Source organism: Gossypium hirsutum, chromosome A06 (assembly GCF_007990345.1).
Source record: "Gossypium hirsutum isolate 1008001.06 chromosome A06, Gossypium_hirsutum_v2.1, whole genome shotgun sequence".
NCBI lineage: Eukaryota > Viridiplantae > Streptophyta > Magnoliopsida > Malvales > Malvaceae > Gossypium > Gossypium hirsutum.
Genome location: NC_053429.1, coordinates 1,843,597 through 1,868,751, shown reverse-complemented (window position 1 = coordinate 1,868,751; position 25,155 = coordinate 1,843,597). Strand labels below are relative to the sequence as shown.

The window sequence follows — 25,155 nt, the reverse complement described above, 5'->3', positions numbered from 1 at the left end:
TCGGTGTTGACTTGGTAGTGAAGTTGCACACAAGCGCCTTATTATGTCGTAAGGTATGGGCTCAAACCTTACCACCAAATGTAAATGTCTACATTTCTTTGATAAGTGATCGTGCGGGATGCACAATCTGCCTCTCAAGCAATTGATTAGATGTTTTCATTTTGTTGAACTTATTGCATAAGACATTCGAGTTCTTGTCAAAGTTAGATGACAATTCTGGTTGAAGACAATATTGAATATGTTTGGGGGTTTGTCGACTTTGTGCTCATGACTCTTGAAGGAGTCGAAAATCCCCCAATAGGGGTGAAATAGGCATGAAACTTGCCCGTCCACCATCTATGATAAGTAATTAATTTTACTTGTATAAACTTTACTATTACCATTTGGAAGTAAGTGATTGAGTTTAGTGTTACAAGTTAAGTGATACTAATTTAATTACGAGTTAAGTGGTCCATGTTTTAACTTAAAAATATTATTATATAAAAATAACATGTATTTAAAAAAAAAAACTTTAAACCTCAGTATTCAGTCTATTGGTCATAGGTATTCATCCCACATCTCACATCGTTGGTTCGAGTTGTAAGGATTACTTGCTTGTGATGCGTGCATATCGGTAATATATTGCTGTTAAGGGTGTATGAATTGCACCAAAAAAGATTTAAGATACTTATTTTTATTGGTATAAACCCAACCCGAATCCAACCTCTATGAAAATTTCAAGAAAATAGCAAAATATAGAACCAAATATCTTTATTAATCTCAAACCTTATGGTAAATCAAAATAATCACTAGAATTTACACTCAATGCGTAAACAAAATTTTAGCAGCTGTGACAAATCCAGTTTAAAAAAAATGGGAGGCGAAATCACGGCAGCAAACATAACAAAGTGGCTTCGTCGATGACCTACGAGGTCTTCGATTTCCTTCGGGACAAAAACATGAATATCTTTGGGATGATCGACTTTCTCTTTTTCTTTGGTTTTGGTTCCGGGGGTGTGTCATTCATATTAGCGGTAGGAGCCACAGGTGGAGGTGCAGGCTCAGTGTCATCGGTTTCTTTCTTTTCCTCCGTACTTGGTGGAATGTTTTCTCCGTGGTTTGGTTCCGTGTCTGTTTGTTGTTGTTCGTGTTCAGATCTCCAGTTTCTCAACTCCTGCTCTATTTTTAACTTACCTTCGTTGGCCTTATCGGCTCTCTCCGTAGCGATTCTTTGTGCTTCTTTTCTTTCGGCCATCTCTTTGTTTAGTTCTTCTAGCTTTTCCAAGCTTTTCGATTGTGATTGCTTAGCTGCTTCGATTCGAGAATGGACTGCTGCCATCCTCATTTCGATCTTTTCTTCGGCTTCGTATGCACGTTTACTGAGCTGGTAATACTCTTCTAAGGAAACTGTTATCTCTTGGGGCGAATTCGCATTGCCGATGTTTTGAGCCGATTCGTTCACTTGTAATGCTTTAATGGCAGCTAAAACTAACTTCTCCGAAACATTAGCAGCTTCGATTTCCTTTTGAGCGGCAAGTAACCTACTCTCGATAGTACTTGCTCCGGCTTTCGCTTGCTCTGCTTCTTCCTTTGCTTTGATGAACTCTTCACGAGTCATTTGAGCAAGCGACTTTGCCTTCTCAGCCTCTTGTGTAGCCTCCTGCAGTGGTTTTAGCGGTGCAGGTGTCTTCTCTGTCTGTAATAGGGCGGCTTCCGATTGAGTACTTTCCAGCTTAGACTTTTCCTTTTCAAGCTCCAATTTTAATGAATTAGCAGCCGCCTTCAAAGTTTCGACTTCCGCTTTGGCTTTTTTGATATTGTTCTTCATCTCTACAAGTTCCTTCTTCGCTGAAGCAATTGCAGCTTGCATATCGGTATCAAGTTTTATTTCCGTTGGTAGCTCATCGTTCGAGTGTCCATCAGTTTTCTCCTTCATTTTATAAGCAGATAATTCGGCTTTCAAATCAAGTAACAAAGCCGAAGCAGTGTCTAACTTCGATTTCAACTCCTTTGCATAATTCACTTGCTGATTGATTCTCTGCAACTCCTCTTCACCTTGTTTTAAATCCTTCTTCCATTGGAGCGTATCTTGGTCTCGAGCCATAGCTACCGTAATCCGTTTCTCTTCTGCTTCCAAATGAGCAGCATGTGCCGATTCTAATGACTCCTTTGTCGTAATCAGTTCAATCGTTAAGTATTCCACTGTCTTCTCAACCTCTCTCGAAGCGTTAACAGCTTCTTCAGCTCTCTTAGACGCGACATCTCTCTCAACTATCAAAGAAGAATATTCGTTCCGTAGTGCTTCCAAGTCATCGGTAATGGTTGCCAGCTCCACAATCGCTGCTTCATGTCTCGCTTTAGCAACCTCGAGCTGTGTCTTTGCTGCAATGCTAGCCTCATCGGCAATCCCTTGTTCCCTCTCTTCCATCCTTAGCTTGGCAAGTACAGAATCTTGTCTTGCTTGATCTTCTTCAGTTTGTGCTCTCTCGAGACTCACCTTTAGTTCTTCTATTAATCTCTTCGCGCTGTCTAGCTCCTTTAATACTTTAAACTTATCCTCTTCTGCTTCGTCCAACCGGTTCTTATATTCAGGCATCTCAACGTGTAATTTATCGAGTTCTTGTTCTACAAGCTTACGTCTCTACGACACACAAAAATTCACAATGGTCACTAAAGACAACAAAATCACAATTTCATGACAAACAACATATCTAAAGCTTTACCTCTATGCTTTGCACTTTATGAGCTTTCCAATCAACAATTCCTCCGAACTTTGAGACAGCTTCCTTAACGGATTCAAAAGGTGCAGCTGTATCGATATGAATTCTATTAAAAGAAAGTTGCTTAATGAATCTTGGAGATTCAACAGAAGAATTGATAATCCTTTGATGAGGGAGCATAAGATTTTTGATTTGGGGTACACAATCTTCGGTTTTATCATCTCCTATTTCTGCCTCGTTAGAACGGTCAGCCTCGGGATAAGATAAACCAATTCCATCAAGCAGTGAATGAGAATTCGAAAGAGAATCATGACCTTGGCTCTTCTGTCCATGCAAAATATCAATGTTGGCCGCAGAATGGGGTTGAGTAGGACTGGTGGGTGATGTCGTGTATTTATTACCTTTGGAATCAAAGGAAGTATCTCGAGCAGATTCAACAGGATGTGGCACGGCAAGCTCACTCGATTTAACTTCATTTGAAGAAGGTGGCAAAATGATGTTATTGCTACTACCATTCATAATATAAGAACTAACAATAGAATTGGTATCTTCAGTATATTGTCGAGATCCAATAGCAATAGGGGGTAAAGCAAGCTCACGGGGCGATACTAAAAGGTCAATATCAGAACCTCCATGCTTCGGACTAGAACCATGATGAGGAATTATGTTCTCAAGATGATTACGTGAAATTCCAAGAGAACCAGTATTTTGAGTCTTGAAATCTTCCATTAGTCTACCTTGATGATCTGTCTGAGTTTGACCGATGCCAACTGACATAGTTGAATAGTCTTCCGGTCCTTTAGTTGGGCTATGGAAAGGATTTAGTGAAAAAGCAGGTTTAGAACTTTCCATTACTAACAAATGATAGTCAGGTTATTTTGTTCCATTACTGAATTGAAACTGTTGGAACTTCAACAACTGGTCAGTATTTAGAGAGGACGAAGATGATTCCGAATGAGTTGTCTGAAACCAAGAAAACAGAAACCGTGTAAGCGACACTGAGAAAAAAGAACACGAAAACATCACAGCTTAATCCCATCTTGTTCCTCAGAAATCCTCTGTATGCAAACCAGCAACTATATGTGAGGTGCTAAGTATTCAAGTAAAACCAAGCATTATAAATCACACAATATGTAATGCTACAACAATCTCAAACACATTTTCCTAATTCCATCTCCTATCAGCTATAAATGTTTAATTAAGAACCTAGCGTTTGGCCCATTGACCAAGGGTGTTCATCCTATACTCACATTGTGGGATCAAATTGCACGAATTGGACTGTGTGAGTTGTACCCAAAAAAAAAGAATGTTGAACTAAAGGTTCAGTCAGCAAACACTTCATACTAAGCAATGAACCAAAAATTTCAAAGAACATTAAGTTTACTCCCTTTTCAGGCTAACTTTCTTTCAAAATTTTCAATAAAAATAGAAACATAGCCTCCAAAATTTAACCCAAATCTCTTAAAATGTCAAAAGAATAATCCCATTAAAGATTTTTGCTAGTATTCTCAAATAAAAAGTTTGTTTATTATTATTTTTCCCCAACGAAACATTAATCATAACAACATTTTTGAGATAATGAGAAAAATTATATAATCTAGAGATTTGTTAATCCTGATAATTGCTGAACAAGAAACAGAGAATTGAATAAGAAATAAAGCAAGTAAAAGTTCACACAGCAGACCAAGGAAGCTAATCTATTAAATAAGAAGCCATAGTTAATTTGATACTCAATTGTTTTAGCAGAGCAAAAATGGAAACTAAATCAAGAAAGCAACCTTAATTACTTAAATCGATGTGGTTTAATTATGACACTAATCCCTGTACTCTTTGTAATTTTGAAATTTAATCCCTTTTCTCTTTTTTAAATTCCAGTAATTTAGTCTTTTTACTTGTCTGATTTAAAAGTTTTAGAAACTAAAGTCTGATAACATTGTTAATAGAGCTTCATGGCATTCTAATATTCAAAGATCTGATTTAAAATTCAAACAAGTAGAGAGAGTATAGAAACTAAAGGTCAAAAGCCTAAAAGGTATAGGGACTGAGCGAAGAATTAGACCAATTAAGGTTATAAAATATAATGTACTCATCCAACTCAACCGCCATTTTTTTTTTAAATTCTCAGAGCTTTCGCTTCCATTTCCGCGGCACAAAAAAAACCCACACGATTTGGCACTTAATTCACAATCAATGCATAGATTAATGCAAATAGAGACTAAATGTCAAAAGTCTAAAAATACAGGTACTGAGAGAAGAATTAGACGAATTAACATTATAATCTATTCATCCAACTCAACCGCCATCAATTTTTTTAAAAGGAATAATATAAAATTTGAACCCTGAACTTCTCCATTAGTTGGTGCCTGAACTTGTATTCATCAACCAAGTTGGTCTCTTCGCACTAATACTGTTAGTTTGTTTTGATATGACGTTTTTAATAAATCTGATAGTGTCATGTGGCAGCCTCTTAGAATGTCACGTGAAAAACATAATTTATTATTTATATTTATAATTTATGTTTGTCAGGTGGCATATTGAGAGGCTATTATGTGGCATCACCGTATTGGCTAATAGTGTCACTTTAGCACAACTAACAATGTTAATGCGGTGATACCAACCTAGTGGATGGAATACAAGTTCAAGGACAAACTAAATGCAAATAGATAAGTTTAGGCGCCAAATTATATATTAACCCTTTTAAAGAAAAACCTTTCGCAATCTGAATAATTTCCACGGCCAAAAAAACACATACACACTGTTTTCCACTTAATTCATAATTAATGCATATATTAAACAGAGATTAATGCAAAAAAAAAGACTAATGTCAAAAGTCTAAAAAGTAGAGGGGCCGATTGAAGAATTAGACGAATTAACATTATAATCGACACATCCAACTCAACCGCCATCAATTTAAAAAAAAAAATATTCTCAGACTTTCGCTTTCTTCTGAATCATTTCCACGGCAAAAAAAGAACAAAAAAAAACTTGATTTTCCACTTAATTCACAATCAATGCATAGATTAAACAGAGATTAATGCAAACCTAATTAATAAATTCCTTTTTTTTCTTGAAAAAAAAAGATAGATAAACGAAAAGAGAAAAAGAAAAAGAACATACCGAGATTCAACAAGAAACAAGGAGAGGAAAATTGGAAAGGAAGCAAATGTTAATGATCTCTGAAAAAATTTAAGGTCACAAAATTAAAGGGAGAAAATAAATTAAAAATAAATTATTATTAATAATATAAAATAAAAATATAAAAAAAATTTTAAGGGTGGGGAAAATTTTGCGCTAAAATTAGAAAAAGGAAGCAGTAGAGAAAAACGGAGAGAATAACAGAACACACGCGCCAACCTCGTTTCTCTCTTTTTTGACCGCTGACTCTCTCGGCTAAGGCTAAATGCCTTTAACGGCTTAGCTCAGCTCAGCTTGTTTTTTTAAATAATATTTACCTTTTTTTTAGGTAAATTATAGAGTTAAAATTAAAAAATGGTAGTTATCAAAATAATTATCCAATTATTCAAAATTTTTTTGTCACCAACCGTCAGAGATATTCATGGGTTGAGTTGGGTCAGATTCGGGTCGAGTCTAAGTATGATATTAATATATTTTATGTTTGCCCAAACTTGGTCCGACTCGAAACATAGGCTTAAAATTTTATTGAAATCCATTTTAGGCCCGCCCATATTATTTTTAATTTTTTTAAAAATATTTATATTATATTATATTAATATTTAATAATTTTTATTTTTATTTTATTTATTGAAGTCTTTTATATAGTCATCTTAACATTATTTTAATGTTTACATTAGAGTAGTATTATATATTTTATATGTGTTTATTTTTTTAATATGTTCTAAATTATATAATATATAAAAATAACATAATATAAAGAATTATAAAATTAAAAATAAGTCAGACCGGGCTAAACCCGAGCCAGCCCACATTTTAAATAGGCTTAATTTTTTTCTCCAGCCCATTTTTCGGGCTTAATATTTTTACTCAAATCTTTCCAAATTTCGAGCGGACCTGAAACGATAGCTCGACCTATGAATAGGTCTACTAATTATCAATGAAAAGATAATGTGACTAGTTTTAAAATTGACATAATATCAACTTTAACCCTCAAGATTTGTATATTACATCAATTTAGTCTTATTTTTTTTATTGTGACATGTTGATACTAATAAAAAAATTACATAATTTGTATCGACTATGCATTATCTAATATCGGTTTCCATGGGCCCAAAAATACACATAAAAATATATATTAGGCTTTGTTAGGTGTACCTACATAAATCTATATAATTCACTATTATATATCATATATTCTTTGAATAATCACCATTATCTCTAAATCTTTGGCATGCACCTAAATAATCAAATTTCATGTGATACACCTTCCACAAGGACAATAATCTTCAGGTGGTTGAGACTAGCAATCAAAGAGAGAAGAGCAGTTAGCTAGTGAAAACAACTTCATTCAAATTTATTTATTAACATTATATTTGGTTTTTGGCAGCAAATGATTGGAATTATTTTTTCAGGTTTTAGTAATTTGGGTTTGAGATTTGAGTTATTACGAGTTTTGTTGCTTAATTTGAGTTTGGATAGTTTTGGGTGTAGATTGTTGAGGTTTGAGTTTATTTTGGACTTGATTTTAGGTTAAATGATTTTAAATTGACAACTTTTTTATAGTGAAAATGGATTGAGTTTAATCAAATTTTTAAATTTGGATTAAAATTAAACAATATGTTACCATAGTGTCAATCATTAAAACTTTTTAACTTGGCATATTTTAGCCCTTTTAAAATTTGAATTGAAAAGTTATAAATTAAAATATAGTTAAATTAGTAAAATGTAAATTAATTTTAAAAATTATAAAGTTACAATCCTATAATTTTAAAAAAAATTACATTTTATTATAATTTAATTTCAGCCTATAAAAGAAAAAATCTTGACTTCATCTTTGCAATGAAAAATTTTCATTATATTAGCTAGAAAATAAAGAATGGATCATATCATAGTATCCTTGATTCGATCATTTTTGGTCAATTCATTTCGAAAGTAAGAAGTCAATCATCTTAAATTATTTGATCAATAATTAAATTCAAAATAAACTCAAACCCTAACAATTTAAACTCAAAATTATTTGAAGATGAAGTAATTAGAACCTAAAAGTTCAAACTCGTGAGATATGCAATATCAGAGGCCGACTGTAATGGTGGCCAAAATTTTGGAAAATTTTTATTTTTCCTTAAAAAAATTTAGAAAATTTTAAATAGGCCCTTCAAAATTTTAAATATTCTTATTAATCTCACAAAAATTTAATTAGAACCCAATTTCTCTTAAAATATTCTCACAAACTCCTAAAATTGTTTAGAATTTATTAGATCCAAAATTTAATCCAAAGATTCGCACTGAGCAATATGTTATCATGAAGTCAATATTTCATTGCAATTTTTGTAACTTCGGATCAAGAATAATGGATGATACCATAACTCGTTTGCTGCAAGATAATATTTGTACAGATAATATGGTAGAGTCATCGACACATAAAATTACAAGCAAAAACATGATCTTGTAATATGTTCCCTATACAAGCAAATCAAACCCAAAAAAAACTTCAAAATTTTTTTCTATTTCATCAAATATTTTCGTCTAGGATCCTTAATATTGATCTTCCAATGCTTATCTTTCAACCCAATTTCTTTAGCTTTCTTCCTATCTGCATCCAATTGCGCTTTTCTTTTCTTCGTTAACCCACAAAACCTCTGCAATTTTTCATCCATGGCGTCGTGAAATTTCCACCATCTTCTATGAGCTACATCACTAGCAAAAATATGGTGATCCTCTCGGTTCCAGTTACAGTCATAATCCCTATAACAAAGCCATGGCTTTAACCCCAAGTAATGAATGGAATAAAGCTTGGGTGGCTCCGCCGCAAAGAGTTGGTTCTTCATCTTTGTTTCCGCCGTGGTGTTAGACCAAAAGTTCTTAAGAAAATTCACTCTCCTCGGCAACCGGTGCCACCATACGAACACTTCGTTAAGGTAACCTTGATCACCACCATTATACGAAATTATTTCGTCACGTTTGTCCATTAAAACTTTGAACGTACAATTCGATGGCTCGATTATCATTATGCCTGAATTGAATAACCAAACGTCGTTACCGGTGGCCGTCAATTGAGGGAAATGGAAAAGATGGTCGAGGTTTTTTAACACTATGATGTCAGCATCGATGAAGATAACCTTTTCGTAATCGGTTAGTTGCCATAGTCGGAACTTGCTATAGTTGTATTCGTTGTAGGTGTGTTTTTGGGCTCGAGGGTTTCGGATTCTTTTGATGAAACGGAGACGCCAACCGGCCAATTCGAGAGCGTGACGTTTCGGTTCGGAGATGGAGTCGTCGAGGAGGAGGATTAAGTCGCGGTTGGTGCCGGATTTTAGGAGGCTTTGGGCTAGGGTTATTGCACCACAAACGTAGGATTCCGAAGAATGTAGTACGGTTGCATACGCTTCACGTTTGGGGTTCGTTGTATGTTTTATCTTGGTCACATCGAATTCTTCGTGGTTACCTGAAATTTTGATTCATTTTGTTGTTATTAAATATGGAATAATTAACTTTGGTATCATCCCACTCTATTTTAGTTAATTATAAAAAGTCAATAAATTTAATTCATTTTATCTATACTTAAAACAACCCAATTTTAAATGATTTGAGTTATGACTCAGCTCAAATAACTTATACTTTAATTGATCTAAACTCGAATATAAAATAATTAAATTTTTTAAAATCTGAAATAATCCAACCTAAATTGTCCGTAACATTTATGATGCTTACTCACAAAAAATTTATAATTTAGTTCTATAAAATAATGTATTAAATTAAATTATACCACATACTTACAATGTGGGTGAAAGAAAAAAGTTTTATATTATAATAATGTTTAAATAATTATCCCATGCATCGTTTGAATAATATTTTAATCATCGCTTGTCACATTCTCGACTTACTTATGGAGTTTAAAAAATTCCATAAACAATGTATGAAATAATTTTATATTAATATTTATTATCTTTTTAAAAAATAAATTTTAAATAATTTTTTTAATTGAATTAATATGAAATTAACTCGAGAAATTAAATATCGTAACTACTCCATGCCTTACACTTTGTCAATGGCAAGTAAAGTCAATTTTAGAATTGGTATTTGAAGCTTCCTAAGTATATATATCAGCATCAATTACCCCAACTACTACTTATATTAATTCAATCCTATCCTTACTTAAAACCCATATTATTTTCTTCATCCTCTCGTTTTCATCGCCCAACTTTTGTCGTTGAACAACTTAGAGGGAATAAAAAAAAAAAAGCTCAATTGCTATAATTTTTATGGATAAATTAATATTTAATCTTTAAACTTGATAACTTTTTTTAATTTAGTGCTGGAATTTTACTTGGTACACATTAGTCATGGAACTTGACAACTTTGTTTAATTTTTTTTGTTCATGTGACAACCTTATACTCTCATAGGACTAAAATTGAGAAAAGTTGCCGAGTTTCGGTACTAATATAGACAAACAAAAATTCAGAGACCAAGTTGGAAGAAATTGTCAAGTTTCAGGACTAAATGTTGCATTATCTGTTTTTTAAACACACCATAGGAAATTTGAAAGCTAGGAAAGGATCATCATCATACCTTGGCCCCATAATGGCAAAGCTAACTTGCATGACCCAACAGGTAATCCGATTTTTTGTTCTAATTTCTCCACATCTGGTTCGTAGTACCACCAATCCCCTTCTTGTTTTACCAAATCATTGCACCTAAACAGCTCCAACATTGGCCTGCATTTGCTCGTGAACACCACTTTGATCTTCTTCTTCTTCTTCTTCTTCCCATTTTTGACTGCCATTTTTGCTGTTATTAGATGAACTTGGAGCCTAAAAACATCCCTTGACCATCCATTAATGGGGTACTTGCATGGTAGCTTAGCCACTAACAAGTCCATGTTAGGGTACTTATCGAAATTTGGCATTGGGAACTCGGGACACTTTGGTACCTCAGATTCTTCCTCTTCATCAATCCATTCAGGGAACAAGTCTTGCCATTTGAGAGCCTCAGGAACTCGATCGAAATGGACTGGGATCGTCTCACCGTGTTTTCTCCATTGGCTAAGATCTTGATCACCTTCAAAGTTCACCATCCCAATCATCAACCCTCCACCAACTCCATCAATAAAACTTGGTACCTCTAACATAGTCAAATTCTTCTTAATTGGCTCCAAAATTTTCTCCATTTTCACCCCTTTTCCCAACTACATACCAAATCAAAAGTATCACACAATATAAACAATTACTCTTATACAACATGATACATACATATATATATATATGAATCTAATACATACATCTTTGACCTAATGATCATGGTGTTCACTCTACAACAGGGGGCGAAAGCTAAAGGAGCAGATAGTGGCCTTGGCCCCTCTCAAATTGGTAGATTTTTTATTTAGTCCCTTAGAATTTTATGAAATTTTAAATAGTATAATAATAAAATTGCAGTTTGCCTCCCAAAATTATGATTCATCTCTGGCCCCTCCTAAAACAATTTTCTGACTTGGCCCAGGGACAAAGCCAGAAAATTGCTACAAAGGGGGCCAAAGATGAATTATAAATCATTGAGAGGGCAAAATACAATTTTACTATTATACTAACATATAATTTCATAAAAAAATAAGGGGTTAAATGAAAATTTTATCATTTTAAGAGGGGCCAAGGTAATTGCTTACCTCCCTTTGCCTTTGTTCCTAGCTTCGCCCCTTATAGCCCACGTCGTGGGTTTCGATTCAAGTTGCTGGAATTACGTGCTTGTGGTGTGTGCGTGGCAGTGATTTGCTCCTACCAGATTATATATATATATATATATATAATATTGAGTTAGCTCACCTTACCTTGTGATGGCACTCACGAAATGAGCATCTAACCAGAGATGCTGCATTTTGGAAATAAAGAGAAGAAGATGGTTGCAATAGAAGAGAAGCATAGATGACTAGAAAGAAAGCAATGAAAACAAGGTTGATCCTAATAACCAGAGCTTTTGATAGTGTTGGCGCCTTCATTATTTTTAGTACACCTAGTTCCACCATCACCATGTTTAAACAAAGCAATACTGCCTACCTCAGTGCAAACTCAATATATACATATATGTATATATATGTATCTGCAAGTATGATTATGATGATGATTTTTAAGTTTAAAATAAGGAACAATAATGGATTATATTATTTTGATTTGACTAGAAAATTAAAGGGTTTTTTCTTTCTGAGTGGGGTGTAGTGGTTAGAGAGCTTAATGAAGTGTAAGTGTACGTGAAACTTTTAGAGTAAAATTTAAATGAAAGTCGGCTATTTTGAGAGTCCTCCATATGTCGTTTCCTTTAGTTTTCATGAGTTTTTGGTTTTTTTTAATTACAAGAAGGGTAAATTTCACATATAAAACGGTGAACACTCTAAATATCAGGCTAACATATTCTTTTTTTCTTTTTAAACTTTTAATATTATAAAAATTGTCACTTATGTTAATTTCGTTAAATAATTTTAATGTAAATATGAGATTTATTTATTTTATATATAATTATTGGCATTTCACGTGTCATCATTCTATTAGAATTTCTTGTTACTAATAAAAATTAAATGATGTAATTTGATAAAAATTAATCGATTGTGACACAATAAAGTTTATGTTAAATTAAAGGATGAAAATGTAAATTTCTCTACACAAGTTCCTAACTTACCATCATATTGGCCAATAATTTCATACATCATCAGATATAATTTTAATAATCATTTATAAAATATTATTTTTATAATTTAGGATTTATTTAAAAAGCTGCAATGTGCTTTTTTTAATTAATTTTATTTTTTCAAATTTACATGCTAATTTTGATTTAATATATAATGTAATTATTTTTAATTGTACATATTTTATAAACTATTTATTTTCGTTTTAGATAAATATAATTATTTATGTATATAGTATACAAAAAATTAAAATATTTTATGTCGATATAACGGTGTCAGTGATTTGTGAAAAATAAAATAAAATCAAAATTATATATATAATTACAAAAAATCATATTGCACTAAAATTTACGTGTAATTTTAACATTTATCGGATAAATTTTTTTAATTAAGTGAATAATTATAATATGAATTTCTTAATTAGGGTAGTTTAAACAGGCCCCCCCAACAACCATTTTGGTTGGCCTGTCAACTTCCTACATGAAATGAAGATGTCCCTTTTAGCCGTTAGATAAAAAAAAAAATTTTTTAACTTATACAATCTATTGGTAAAACTATCATGGAGGCCCTTGAATTAAAAAAATAAATAAATTGGTCCCTATACGTCATCATGAGATATACATGGCATGTCATGTGGAACCGTCTTGTTATTTTGTCAACTACGCTAATTTTTAACAGAAAGGACCAATTTGCCTTTTGATTTAAGGTACAAAAATTCATTTATCTATTTTTTGAATTAAGGGGGTAAAATATAATTTGATTCTTAATATAGGGACTTCTATAGTAGTTTTACCTATATATATATGCTAATTGACTGGCTCTACCAGCTGCATATGCTTTCGTATTGGCAATTTGTTCCTTTTTATTAAACAAATAAAAATTCAATATAATGATTTAATGAATCATTTAGGTTGGCCATCGTTATTGTCATAACTAATCCCTTATTATTTTAAAGATAATTTAATAAACAATCATAAAAATAAAAAAAAATTTGAAAAAATTGAGTTCAACTAATGTAGGCGATTATTTAAATATAATAAAAAGTACAAAATTCGAATCCCGTATTGGTCTGATGATCAAAGTATTCATTACCTAAGTGTAACTTGATTTGAATCGTACTAGTTACCTTACTGTTAAGGCTTTGCCTGTAAAGAGTACAATTTTCAATTTTTAAAATATATAATATTTATGTCCCACGGCATATATGCCAGCTTGTTGTTGTTGATAATTACAATATTGGAGTTTGGTGTATGAATGTACATAGTCAAATTATTTGGGAAATAAAGATTCCACCATTACTTTATTCTTTGTATAGAAAACAAAAATAGGTTAAAAATTATTATAAGTTTTTGTATTTTTTTTATAAATTTTTATATTTTTATTTTTAATAATTTAATCCTTCTATTTTTTATTTTAAAATTTAGGTTTAATTGTTAATATTTTTAATTTTTTTGTTAAATTTGTTGGTGTGATAATTTAAAATAAAAAAATATTTGGTAACCATGTGACCAAAAATAACGTTGCAGTGGACTTCAATTTAACAGATAGTGTTGACAGTTGAACCTGAATTTTAAAATTTTAAAATTAAAGGGACTAATTTCTTAAAAATAATCAATACAAAAATTATTGAGTCGGCCAAAAATATATATCAGTTCGGACTTGAATTTGATATATATATTTTTAATTTCATACTTGTGTTTTTTTTTTCAACATGGTACATGTATTTAATAAAAGTTATACATTTTTGTACCCAAATATAATAAATATTATTTTTTTAGTGTTTAACTCAGGTTTCAAGGATGAAAGATAATTGCTAAATTTTTTAGGTTTGAATTTTCACGATTTAGTGTTAATTGTGAATTTGTTTAACTTGTTAAATATAGTTTGATGGTTATGTTTTTTTTTCTTGAACTTTAGAGTTGATTTGATGAAAATTAATTACTAATATTATTAATAAATTATGAATTTTCATCAAATCAATCCTAGAATCCGAATTAAACACTAATAAATTAAAGCTGTTACTTTTAAATACTAAAATGTACAGTTTTTGCCAAATATATGTACCTATACAAATATTATATAAAAAAATGTCGAACTGAAGTATCGAATAAGATATTAATCTGAAAAATATTAAAAGAGAGATGAAAAATGTACTTTGGGGAGGGGATGGGGTGTTATATGTCGGTTTGCATAATTTATGAGGACTTAAAAGTTGGATTATGTACTTACTTAAAAGAGTACTTTTTTGCAAACAATGTGTGGAAATAAATGTTGCCATTTCTTCAAACTCTTCCTTAATGTTGAAGAAATACAATTGTGAACTCTAATTACTAGTTATTGTATGGCAACCAAAACCGTTGACACACATTGATGCATTTCAACAATTTTTGTCAATGAGGTATTTGCTTTTAAGAAAATTATCACGAAATAATGATTTTTTTTTGGTCCTTTAATTTTACAAAAAGTTATTTTAGTCTTTTATTTAATTTTTATCCTTTTTTATTTATTGAATTTGTATTTTTTATCAGATCACTTTAAAAGGGATGGAAAAGTTAATGTTTCTTAATTTGTTGACGTGGCATACAAGTGGATTGCCATGTAAGTGACACGTCAGCATTTAATTAAAATTTTAAAATTAAGAAAAAAATAACAAATAAATTTTAAATAAATTTAATGATTTCTAATTTTTAAAAATAGTTTTTATTGAATTTTTAAATTTTAAAAAATAATTAAATGTTGATGTGTTATCCATGTGAATGGAATGTCAGCAAAGTTATAAAACGTTAATTTTTTCATTTATTTTGGGGGAGATTTGACAAAAAGCACAAGTTTAAGGGCTAAAAATGATAAAAAATTAAATGGAGGATTAAAATGACTTCTTTTTATAGAGTTGGAGGAATAAATAAGTCATTATGACAATTATCATTGTGGGATATTTTATATTTCACAAACGGATTAAGAGTGAAACATGTGCCATTTAGGATATAAAAAAAATTAATATATAAATAATTGAGTCACTTGTAAAAATTCTATAAACTGTGTTCTAGATAATTACCTTTTTGATTTAATGATAAGGTTAAAATTTTAAAATTTTTGAGATATTTAGATTCAATCTCACTATATGAGAGTCCTGTTAGATTTATTCTAATTTTAAGTCTCGATATATTTTGATTGTCAACCTGATCAGAGATAGACTTTTATAAATTCCATTTTATGAGAACATAAAAAAAAAATAAATCCAAGTAGAAATGTCTTTTAATTTTCTAAGGTCCAATTGGCTATTAACAGATTGTTTGGTAGCTAGTTTATGGGCTTCATCCCAACTCAATACTTGGTGTCATTAATGGGTTTGAAATGTTATTCAAAGCCCATTGAAACCCAATAATTTAATTCACTTGCATTACATTATAAGAATGTGAAATTCTATTTTTAGTCTTTGTATTTTGTGTAAGTGCTGAATTTAATCTAAATACTTAAATTTGGTCAATTTTAGTCTCTATTAAAATTTTAAATTTTTATCATGACTCAAATGGAAGCAATTAAATTATTTGGTTAAATTTTGCTATTAGTCCTATACTATGTATAAAGTTGTAGATTTATTCCATGTTTTCCACTTGAATTATTCTTAGTCCTTGTACTTTTTAAATTTCGAACCATCAATTTAGATGCAAATGACAAGCTTTAAATCTATTAACTAATTTTTTTGTGAGGACATTAAGCGTGGTAATATGTTTACCATATTAAAATTTGAAAATAGAAAATCTTAACTTAATAAATTTTAACAACTACCATTTGATTGGACTTAAATTTTAAAAATTTTAAAAAATGATTAAATTAAAATAGAGAAACTAAATTCATAACATACATATAGTACAAGGACTAATAGTAGAATTTAACCATTTTTTAAAAGCACTGATCCCACAATTTAGTACAAAGTACAAATAACCTTATTCTAATATAAATATATTGATACAAGTACTATGGAAGCCTTGTGCTAGAAGTCAGATTGTATTTTGCTTCTTTTGTTAAAAAAAAGGGCAATTAGTCTTTGTACGTTTGACCAAAGAGCAAATTAGTCATTTTTGTTAAAAATTCCATCAATTTATATAGTTAAAAAATGTGGCATGCTATGTGTATCTCATTCTGACCTACAGGGACCAATTTTTTAATAGTAGAAATAGATGGGATTTTTAACAAAAGGATAAGTTTGCTCTTTGGTTTAATGTACATAGATTAATTTGCTCACTTTTTGAGTAAAAGGGACAAAATGCAATCTAACTCCTAATACAAGGGCCTTCATGATACTTTTACCAAATATATTATTTTTTTAAATGTCAATTTTTTAAGGCTGTATGTGAAATAAAAAAATTCACTATGTCAGTGAAAAAAATCATGTAACAAATTTATAAAAATTAATATAAAAACCAAATGAGGTTTTGGTTGCAATGGTAAAACTGAGATAGTGAACATTATGATGTTATAAGTTTAAATCTTATGATTCCCAATTAAGCCTATTTATGGGTTAGGTTACTCGCCCAAACTTGTCCGTTACAAAATTTGGGAGAGTTTGGGAAAAATATTAAGCTTAAAAAAGAACTTGGACAAAAAATTATTAGGACCATTTAAAATATAGGTTGAGCTTGGCTCAAACATTTAAGTCCCAAGCTTGGCTTGACCTGGTTCGATTTCTATATTTGTAATATATTATATTTTGTAATTTATAACACATGAAAATTTAATCTATAGTAATCTATAATTCTAAGGACAAATCTCAAAATTATATATGAACTTTGATTCAATGTGCAACTGGATACATAACCTTAATTTGGTGCAATTATACAAATGAAAATTTGATTGTGGTTCAAATGTATACATGAAAATTTGATTTTGTTTCAATTATATGTGTTAGGTGTGGGTCCCACTATGTGGGAAACCCATATTTTCTGCCACATATTTAGTGTCTTTGTCTTCTTGGATTTGTCAAAAAAAAAAAAGGAGAGCCATTCATTTTGGCTTTTACGGGTGGTGTGGGCAGAAAGTGTGAGAGCCTTTCTATTATTATTGAGTGTGTCAAATTTTCAATTTAAAAAGAAGAGAAAAACAGAGAGTGAGATTGAAGCTCGTTGGAGAAAAAGAGAGAATAGAAAAATCAGTTTTCAAGCTTGGTGCAGCAGTGATCAACTCTTCGATCGAAGGTCAATCCGTGGTTCGATTGAGCTGATTTTTGGACAACAGCTAGGCGATAAGGTGTTCTTGACTTTGTACGGTCGGATTTTTCATCCGAGTCTTGTAGCATCGGAAATACCTGTTTTTCAGCAGCTACGTTTTTGGTGATGTTCTCTCAATTTTCTCTCTTTTGCTAAAGATTACATATTGTTAGCCTTGTCGGAGTTGAATGCTTGTTGTAGGCTCGATATTGTAATCTTGTAGTCGAACATTTGATGATAGTGGAGCTTTTTATCGGACTCTAAAGTCCCGTGGTTTTTACCCTTGATTTAGAGGGGTTTTCCACGTAAAAATATCGGTGTTTCTATTTATTTTTGTTGTGGTTGCATTAGTTGATTTGTGGTTGATTAAGGTTCCTAGAGAACATATTTTGTGCTATTGTGCTTGCCATAATTTTTGACAAGAGTTATAGGGAGAGAAAGAACACCGGTTGTGCTTTCGCTTTGTTTCGGTTGTTCGTTTTCTTCCCAACAAACTGGTATCAGAGCTTGGTTATTGTGTCAGATAATTATAGAAATTAATACGAGCAAGATGATTATGTTGAATGGCACAAATTATCAACTTTGGCGGAATAAAATGAAGGACTTGTTGTTTGTGAAGGCTTTGCATCTTCCGGTCTTTACTACTCAAAAACCAGATTCGAAAAGTGATGAAGAATGGGAATTTGAGCATCAACAAGTGTGTGGCTTTATTCGGCAATTTGTTGAAGAAAATGTTTACAACCACATTGATCAGGAGACACATGCTCGAACATTGTGGGAGAAGCTTGAAAGCTTGTATGCTTCGAGGCCAGGCAATAACAAGTTGTTTTTGCTGAAGAAAATGATGGCGCTGAAATATAAAGAAGGAATGTCTATAGCTGACCATGTTAGTGAATTTCAGAGTGTGATGAATCAGTTGCTTGGTATGGGTGTCAAATTTGATGACGAGATTTTAGGACTTTGGTTGCTTGCTACTCTACCAGACTCTTGGGAGACCTTTCGAGTCTCACTCATTAATTCTGCCCCACAGGGTATTATTACTTTGGATTTGGCTAAGAGTGGTGTGTTGAATGAAGAGGTTAGAAGAAGATCTTAGGGTTCTATATCACAGTCCGAGGTGTTGGTTATCGAGAACAGGGGGAGAAACAGAGACAAAGATAGAAAGGGTAGAGATAAAAGTCGAAGCAAGTCAAGATCGAGATACAAGAATCTTGAGTGTCATCATTGTGGTAAGAAAGGTCATATCAAGAAATATTGCTTCAAGTGGAAGAAAGAGAACAAAGGTGGTGGTGATAAACACGATCGGAATGACGATGAAAAATCCGAGCGTGTTGCTACTGTTATTCGTGAAGATCTGTTAGTTATTTGTGATGAGAATTTGGTCAACCTAGCATGCGACGAGACTAGTTGGGTGATTGATACTGGTGCATCACTTCATGTCACGTCGAGGAAGGAATTCTTCATATCTTATACTCTTAGTGATTTTGGGGTATTGAAGATGGGTAATGATGGTTTGGTTTCGGTTATTGGTATGGTAGATGTTAGCTTGGTGAGTAACAATGGAACAAAGTTAACTCTCAAGGATGTCAGACATGCACCGGATGTCCGTTTGAATTTGATTTCTGCAGGAAAGCTTGATGATGAGGGATTCTGTAACACCTTCAGTGAAGGGCAGTGGAAGCTGACTAAAGGCTCCTTGGTTGTGGCTCGAGGAAAGAAGAGCTCAAATTTGTACTTGATGCAAGCTTTGACTTCTCGAGAGACGGTGAATGTGACACTGAATGACAGCTCAACTGAGTTGTGGCATAAACGACTCAGTCACATGAGTGAGAAGGGGCTTAGCTGTTTAACGAAGAAGAATAAACTTTCGGGTTTAAAGAATGCTACACTGAAGAATTGTGCTCATTTTCTACCAGGAAAGCAGAGAAGAGTTTCATTTAGAAGCCATCCTCCTCATAGGAAATCAGAGTTGCTAGAGTTGGTCCATTCAGATGTTTGTGGTCCGATAAAGTAAGATTACATGGTGGTGCACTTTGCTTTGTGACTTTCATTGATGATTGTTCAAGAAAGCTATGGGTTTACACTTTGAAGTCTAAAAATCAAGTCTTTGAGGTGTTTAAACAGTTTCAAGCATTAGTTGAAAGGGAAACTGGGAAGAAGTTGAAGTGCATTCATACTGATAATGGTGGCGAGTACACAGGGTCGTTTCATGAGTATTGTCTGCGACAGGGAATCAGACATCAGAGAACACCACCAAAGACTCCACAGTTAAATGGGTTAGCTGAAAGAATGAACTGAACATTGATTGAGAGAGTTAGATGTTTGTTGTCAGATGCAAAGTTGCCAAGATCGTTTTGGGCTGAAGCTTTGAATACAGTGACACATGTGATAAATATGTCTCCTAGTGTTCCTTTGAAAGGTGATGTGCCAGATAAAGTTTGGTTTGGTAAAGACGTGTCATATGATCACCTACGTGTGTTCGGTTGTAAAGCATTTGTTCATGTTCCAAAGGATGAAAGATCCAAGTTGGATGCCAAGGCTCGACAATGCATTTTTATTGGTTATGGTCTAGATGGTGAGTTTGGTTATAGACTCTATGATCCAGTTTAGAAGAAACTCGTGAGAAGCAGAGATGTTGTCTTCATTGAGGATCAGACCATTGATGACATTGATAAGACAGAGAAAGTGGATTCACAAGGTAGTGGTGACTTGATCGATGTAAATCCGGTTCCCCTAGACTCTTCACCAGATCCTATCCAGGATGATGTGCATGGTGATGTTAGTGGTGACCATCAGACTATAGGTGACTTTGATACTCTCATGGATGATGTTGTGAATGATCAACAACAAGCACCTATAGCCCCACCAGCAGTTCCACTTCGAAGGTCTTCCAGAGATCGACGATCTTCTGTCAGGTATTCTCCTGATGAATATGTTCTTTTGACTGACGGGGGAGAACCTGAATGTTATGAAGAGGCTATGGAGAGTGAATGCAAAGATCAGTGGGTTGAAGCGATGAAAGACGAACTTCAATCATTGCATGAGAACCATACTTTTGAATTGGTGAAACTGCCTAAGGGTAAAAGAGCTTTGAATAATCGGTGGGTTTACAGGTTGAAACAAGAAGAGAAGTCTTCATCTCCACGATACAAAGCTAGATTGGTCGTCAAGGGTTATACTCAGAAAAAGAGGGGTTGATTTTGAAGAAATATTTTCTCCGGTTGTGAAGATGTCCTCTATCAGAACTATACTGAGTTTGGCAGCTTGTTATGACCTAGAGGTTGAACAAATGGATGTGAAAACTGCTTTTCTTCATGGTGACTTGGAAGAAGAGCTTTACATGGAGCAGCCAGAGGGTTTTGTTGCACAAGGGAAAGAGGACTATGTGTGCAGATTGAAGAAGAGCTTGTATGGTTTGAAGCAAGCTCCAAGGCAATGGTACAAGAAGTTTGAGTCTGTTATGGGGGAGCAAGGCTACAAGAAGACTACTTCTGATCATTGTGTGTTTGTTAAGAGATTCTCTGGTGATGATTTTATTATTCTTTTGCTCTATGTTGATGATATGCTTATTGTTGGTCAGAATGCTTCTAGAATTGAGAAGTTGAAACAAGAGTTGAGGAAATCCTTTGCAATGAAGGATTTGGGGCCAGCAAAGCAAATTCTTGGCATAAGATTGACACGTGATAGAAAGGCCAAGAAATTATGGTTATCACAAGAGAGGTACATTGAGAAAGTACTTCAAAGGTTTAGTATGGACAAAGCTAAAGCGGTGAATACTCCCTTTGCTATGCACTTTAGATTGAGTGTTAAACATAGTCCTTCCACAGAAAAGGAGAAGGAAGAGATGCAGAAAATTCCTTACTCTTCAGCCGTGGGTAGTTTGATGTACGCAATGGTTTGTACGAGACCAGACTTGGCTTATGCCGTTGGTACAGTTAGTCTGTTTCTTTCTAATCCAGGCAGAGAGCATTGGAATGCAGTGAAGTGGATTATGAGATATCTTCGTGGCACTTCCAACATGAAACTTTGTTTCGGCAATGAGAAACCTGTTCTTGTTGGGTATACAGATTCAGACATGGCCGAAGACATTGACTCGAGGAGATCTACTTCAGGTTACTTAATCACTTATGCAGGGGGAGCTGTGGCATGGCAATCGAGACTGCAAAAGTGTGTTGCATTGTCCACCACCGAATCAGAGTTCATTGCAGCAAGCGAAGCGTGTAAGGAGATGCTTTGGATGAAGAATTTTGTGCATGAGCTTGGTTTTACTCAGGAGAAGTATGTCCTGTACTGTGATAGCCAGAGTGCTATTCATCTTGGTAAGAACTCAACTTTTCATGCTAGATCTAAGCATATTGATGTGAGGTACCATTGGATACGAGATGTTCTTGAAGCTAAGCTGTTAGAGCTTGAGAAGATATACACTAATGATAATGGTGCTGATATGTTGACGAAGGCCTTACCAAGAGGAAAGTTTGAAGCATGTTGTTTGACCTCCGGCATTGAGGCATTCCCCACATAGTTGGAGGGGGAGATTTGTTAGGTGTGGGTCCCACTATGTGGGAAACCCATATTTTCTGCCACATATTTAGTGTCTTTGTCTTCTTGGATTTGTCAAAAAAAAAAGGAGAGCCATTCATTTTGGCTTTTACGGGTGGTGTGGGCAGAAAGTGTGAGAGCCTTTCTATTATTATTGAGTGTGTCAAATTTTCAGTTTAAAAAGAAGAGAAAAACAGAGAGTGAGATTGAAGCTCGTTGGAGAAAAAGAGAGAATAGAAAAATCAGTTTTCAAGCTTGGTGCAGCAGTGATCAACTCTTCGATCGAAGGTCAATCCGTGGTTCGATTGAGCTGATTTTTGGACAGCAGCTAGGCGATAAGGTGTTCTTGACTTTGTACGGTCTGATTTTTCATCCGAGTCTTGTAGTGTCGGAAATACCCATTTTTCAGCAGCTACGTTTTTGGTGATGTTCTCTCATTCTCTCTTTTGCTAAAGATTACATATTGTTAGCCTTGTCGGAGTTGAATGCTTGTTGTAGGCTTGATATTGTAATCTTGTAGTCGAACATTTGATGATAGTGGAGCTCTTTATCGGACTCTAAAGTCCCGTGGTTTTTACCCTTGATTTAGAGGGGTTTTCCACGTAAAAATATCAGTGTTTCTATTTATTTTTGTTGTGGTTGCATTAGTTGATTTGTGGTTGATTAAGGTTCCTAGAGAACATATTTTGTGCTATTGTGCTTGCCATAATTTTTGACAGGAGTTATAGGGAGAGAAAGAACACCGGTTGTGCTTTCGCTTTATTTCGGTTGTTCGTTTTCTTCCCAACAATATACATTTGAAGAACTGAGTACATCCGTTTATTTTTATATTGGATAAATATAATTATTTGTATATGTAATATATAAACATCAAATCACGATATATCAAATTGTGTTAATAATTTGTGAGCATTGAATCAAATCAAAATTTTTTGTATAAAATTGTACAAAATCAGAGTTTATATATAAAATTGCACATTAAACCAAAGTTCATGTATAGTTTTGAGATTTATCCCATAATTCTATATGTAAACAATAAAAAATGCCAAGTTCTCTATAAATAAACTTTAATAAATGAAAAATATATAAAATTTTTAACTATTAAATTAAAATTAATACAATTTTTTCAAAAAAAAATTTAAAAATAATATGGGTAGACCTAAAATTGACTTGGGTTAATTATTTACAAATATGAGTGGGTTTGAGAAAAATTCTAGGCTTATATTTCAAGCAGGGTTTAGGTAAGCATAAAGTGTGATAATATCATATATAAGCCTAACCTGAACCCGAACCCGAACCCAAACCCAAACTTGATCTAACCGACCCATGAACACTTCTATTCTCAATATATATTCTAGATTTATCAAAATATAAATCAACACATTTAATATAATATTTGTTACTTTATCGCTTTTAATAATTTTATAATTAAATTATAATCCCATTAATGAGTTACACTAATTCAATCACTCTTAATAACAGATATAGATAAAGAAAAATATATGGTATAGATTATGATTCTTCACCTTCCATGTTTTTAAAGGGCAGAAGCAATGCTATAAACACTTTTGTCTTTAGAAGCCCACTTTTATACTATTTAAGTTTTTATTCTAATTATCTTTGCATAAAATATTCTTTCCCTTACCTTTTGGAGCCTACCTGAAAGATTATCACTATCTTCCCGCTAAAGTTAGATTAATTAATTAGCCTAATTAGACTGATTTTTTTAATTACTTCTCTTATTAGTTATAGTAATCTCTTATGCTTAACCCCAATTTTTAGTTTTTAAAAGAGCACTTCTCTCATTAGTTATAGTAATCTCTTATGCTTGAGTATTCAAGATAAGAGTTTCACCATTAAATTATAATTCGCGAGTCTTTAATATGCATCATAGAGTTCGTTCGTTCGTTCGGTTCTTCTCAAATTTCATTCAGTTCTTTTTATTTTTCATTTATTGTGTTTTGTATTGATTAATTATGACTAAAATTTAAAGTAGTACATGCATTTTCTTTTAAGGTTTAGATTGAGGTGGCAACTGACGATTTATTCCTCACCCCAACTTCAACCCTATTTTTATATTTTTCGTCTCGAACTCATTTCAAACCCAATTTTTTGATTCAAATATAACTCTAAAAAAAACCCTAAACTCCTATCTGACCTACCTCAATATATTAAATATGTTTTTATACTACATTAATTTAAAAAAAAAACCTAAAAAGAACACAAATTATAAAATCTTAGAAAAATTTAAAATTTAATTAAAATATATAAAATTAGTTATAAAATTAAAAGAGGAGTATTTTGATAAAGTTTTTAGGATGAGCTAATGCAAGTTCAATCAAAGCTGGATCTCAAAAGTCGATTGAGTCTTAGCTCGATTGGTATGGATATTATTATCAATGCAGGAGGATGTGAGTTTGAGTGCGTTGAAACGAATTATTTTTCTATTTATGGGTTGAGGAGGAGCTGTCAAAAAGTAAATTTTTTTTTTTTGCAATTGAATAATCTTGTTATTGCGGATACTTTCCAAAAAGATAAAAGATTGAAATATTTGAAGTGATATTTGAGATGCCAAATGCATCTTGATTCTTGACTATCATAAGGGATGTATAAAGATATTAATAAATATATTTGCACGACAATAAGTGGCACTCAAGTTTTCCATACCCGATTGAGTGAATTAAAAGTTATAATGCTTAAGAAATTAATAAAAATATACTGAAAATATGGGAATCATTTGATTCATGCCTAAATTCACAAGAGAGAATGAAGAATAAATGACTAAAATATAGAGAAAAGAATAAAGGGAAGCTATAGCGTATGATCAATTTGCAATAATTTAGAACAAGATACGTATCTTGGTAGCTTTACCAAAAGTTTTAATTTGTTAGCTCGCACGCAAAT

The 25,155-nt window shown here is 32.6% G+C and overlaps 2 protein-coding genes across 3 annotated transcripts; both read right to left on the bottom strand.

The window, feature by feature from the left end:
* Window positions 1–733: 733 nt before the first annotated feature.
* LOC121230278 (protein WEAK CHLOROPLAST MOVEMENT UNDER BLUE LIGHT 1) lies at window positions 734–5,903 on the bottom strand. Its single transcript, XM_041114805.1, has 3 exons — window positions 5,817–5,903; window positions 2,703–3,662; window positions 734–2,620 (listed from the first exon to the last, which is right to left on the bottom strand). Exons 2-3 carry the CDS (start codon window positions 3,549–3,551, stop codon window positions 905–907), a joined length of 2,565 nt encoding a protein of 854 aa, XP_040970739.1. The 5' UTR covers window positions 3,552–3,662; window positions 5,817–5,903; the 3' UTR covers window positions 734–904.
* Window positions 5,904–8,131: 2,228 nt separating this feature from the next.
* Window positions 8,132–11,905, bottom strand: LOC107910230 (UDP-glucuronate:xylan alpha-glucuronosyltransferase 2). 2 transcript variants are annotated; one of them, XM_016838015.2, is made up of 3 exons: window positions 11,657–11,905; window positions 10,405–11,020; window positions 8,132–9,279 (listed from the first exon to the last, which is right to left on the bottom strand). In XM_016838015.2, the coding sequence occupies exons 1-3, from the start codon at window positions 11,855–11,857 to the stop codon at window positions 8,339–8,341; spliced, it is 1,758 nt and encodes a 585-aa protein (XP_016693504.2). In that variant the 5' UTR covers window positions 11,858–11,905; the 3' UTR covers window positions 8,132–8,338. The 2 variants fall into 2 exon arrangements, with proteins under 2 accessions (XP_016693504.2, XP_040970738.1); XM_041114804.1 differs by having other exon boundaries at window positions 11,652–11,785.
* Window positions 11,906–25,155: the final 13,250 nt, after the last annotated feature.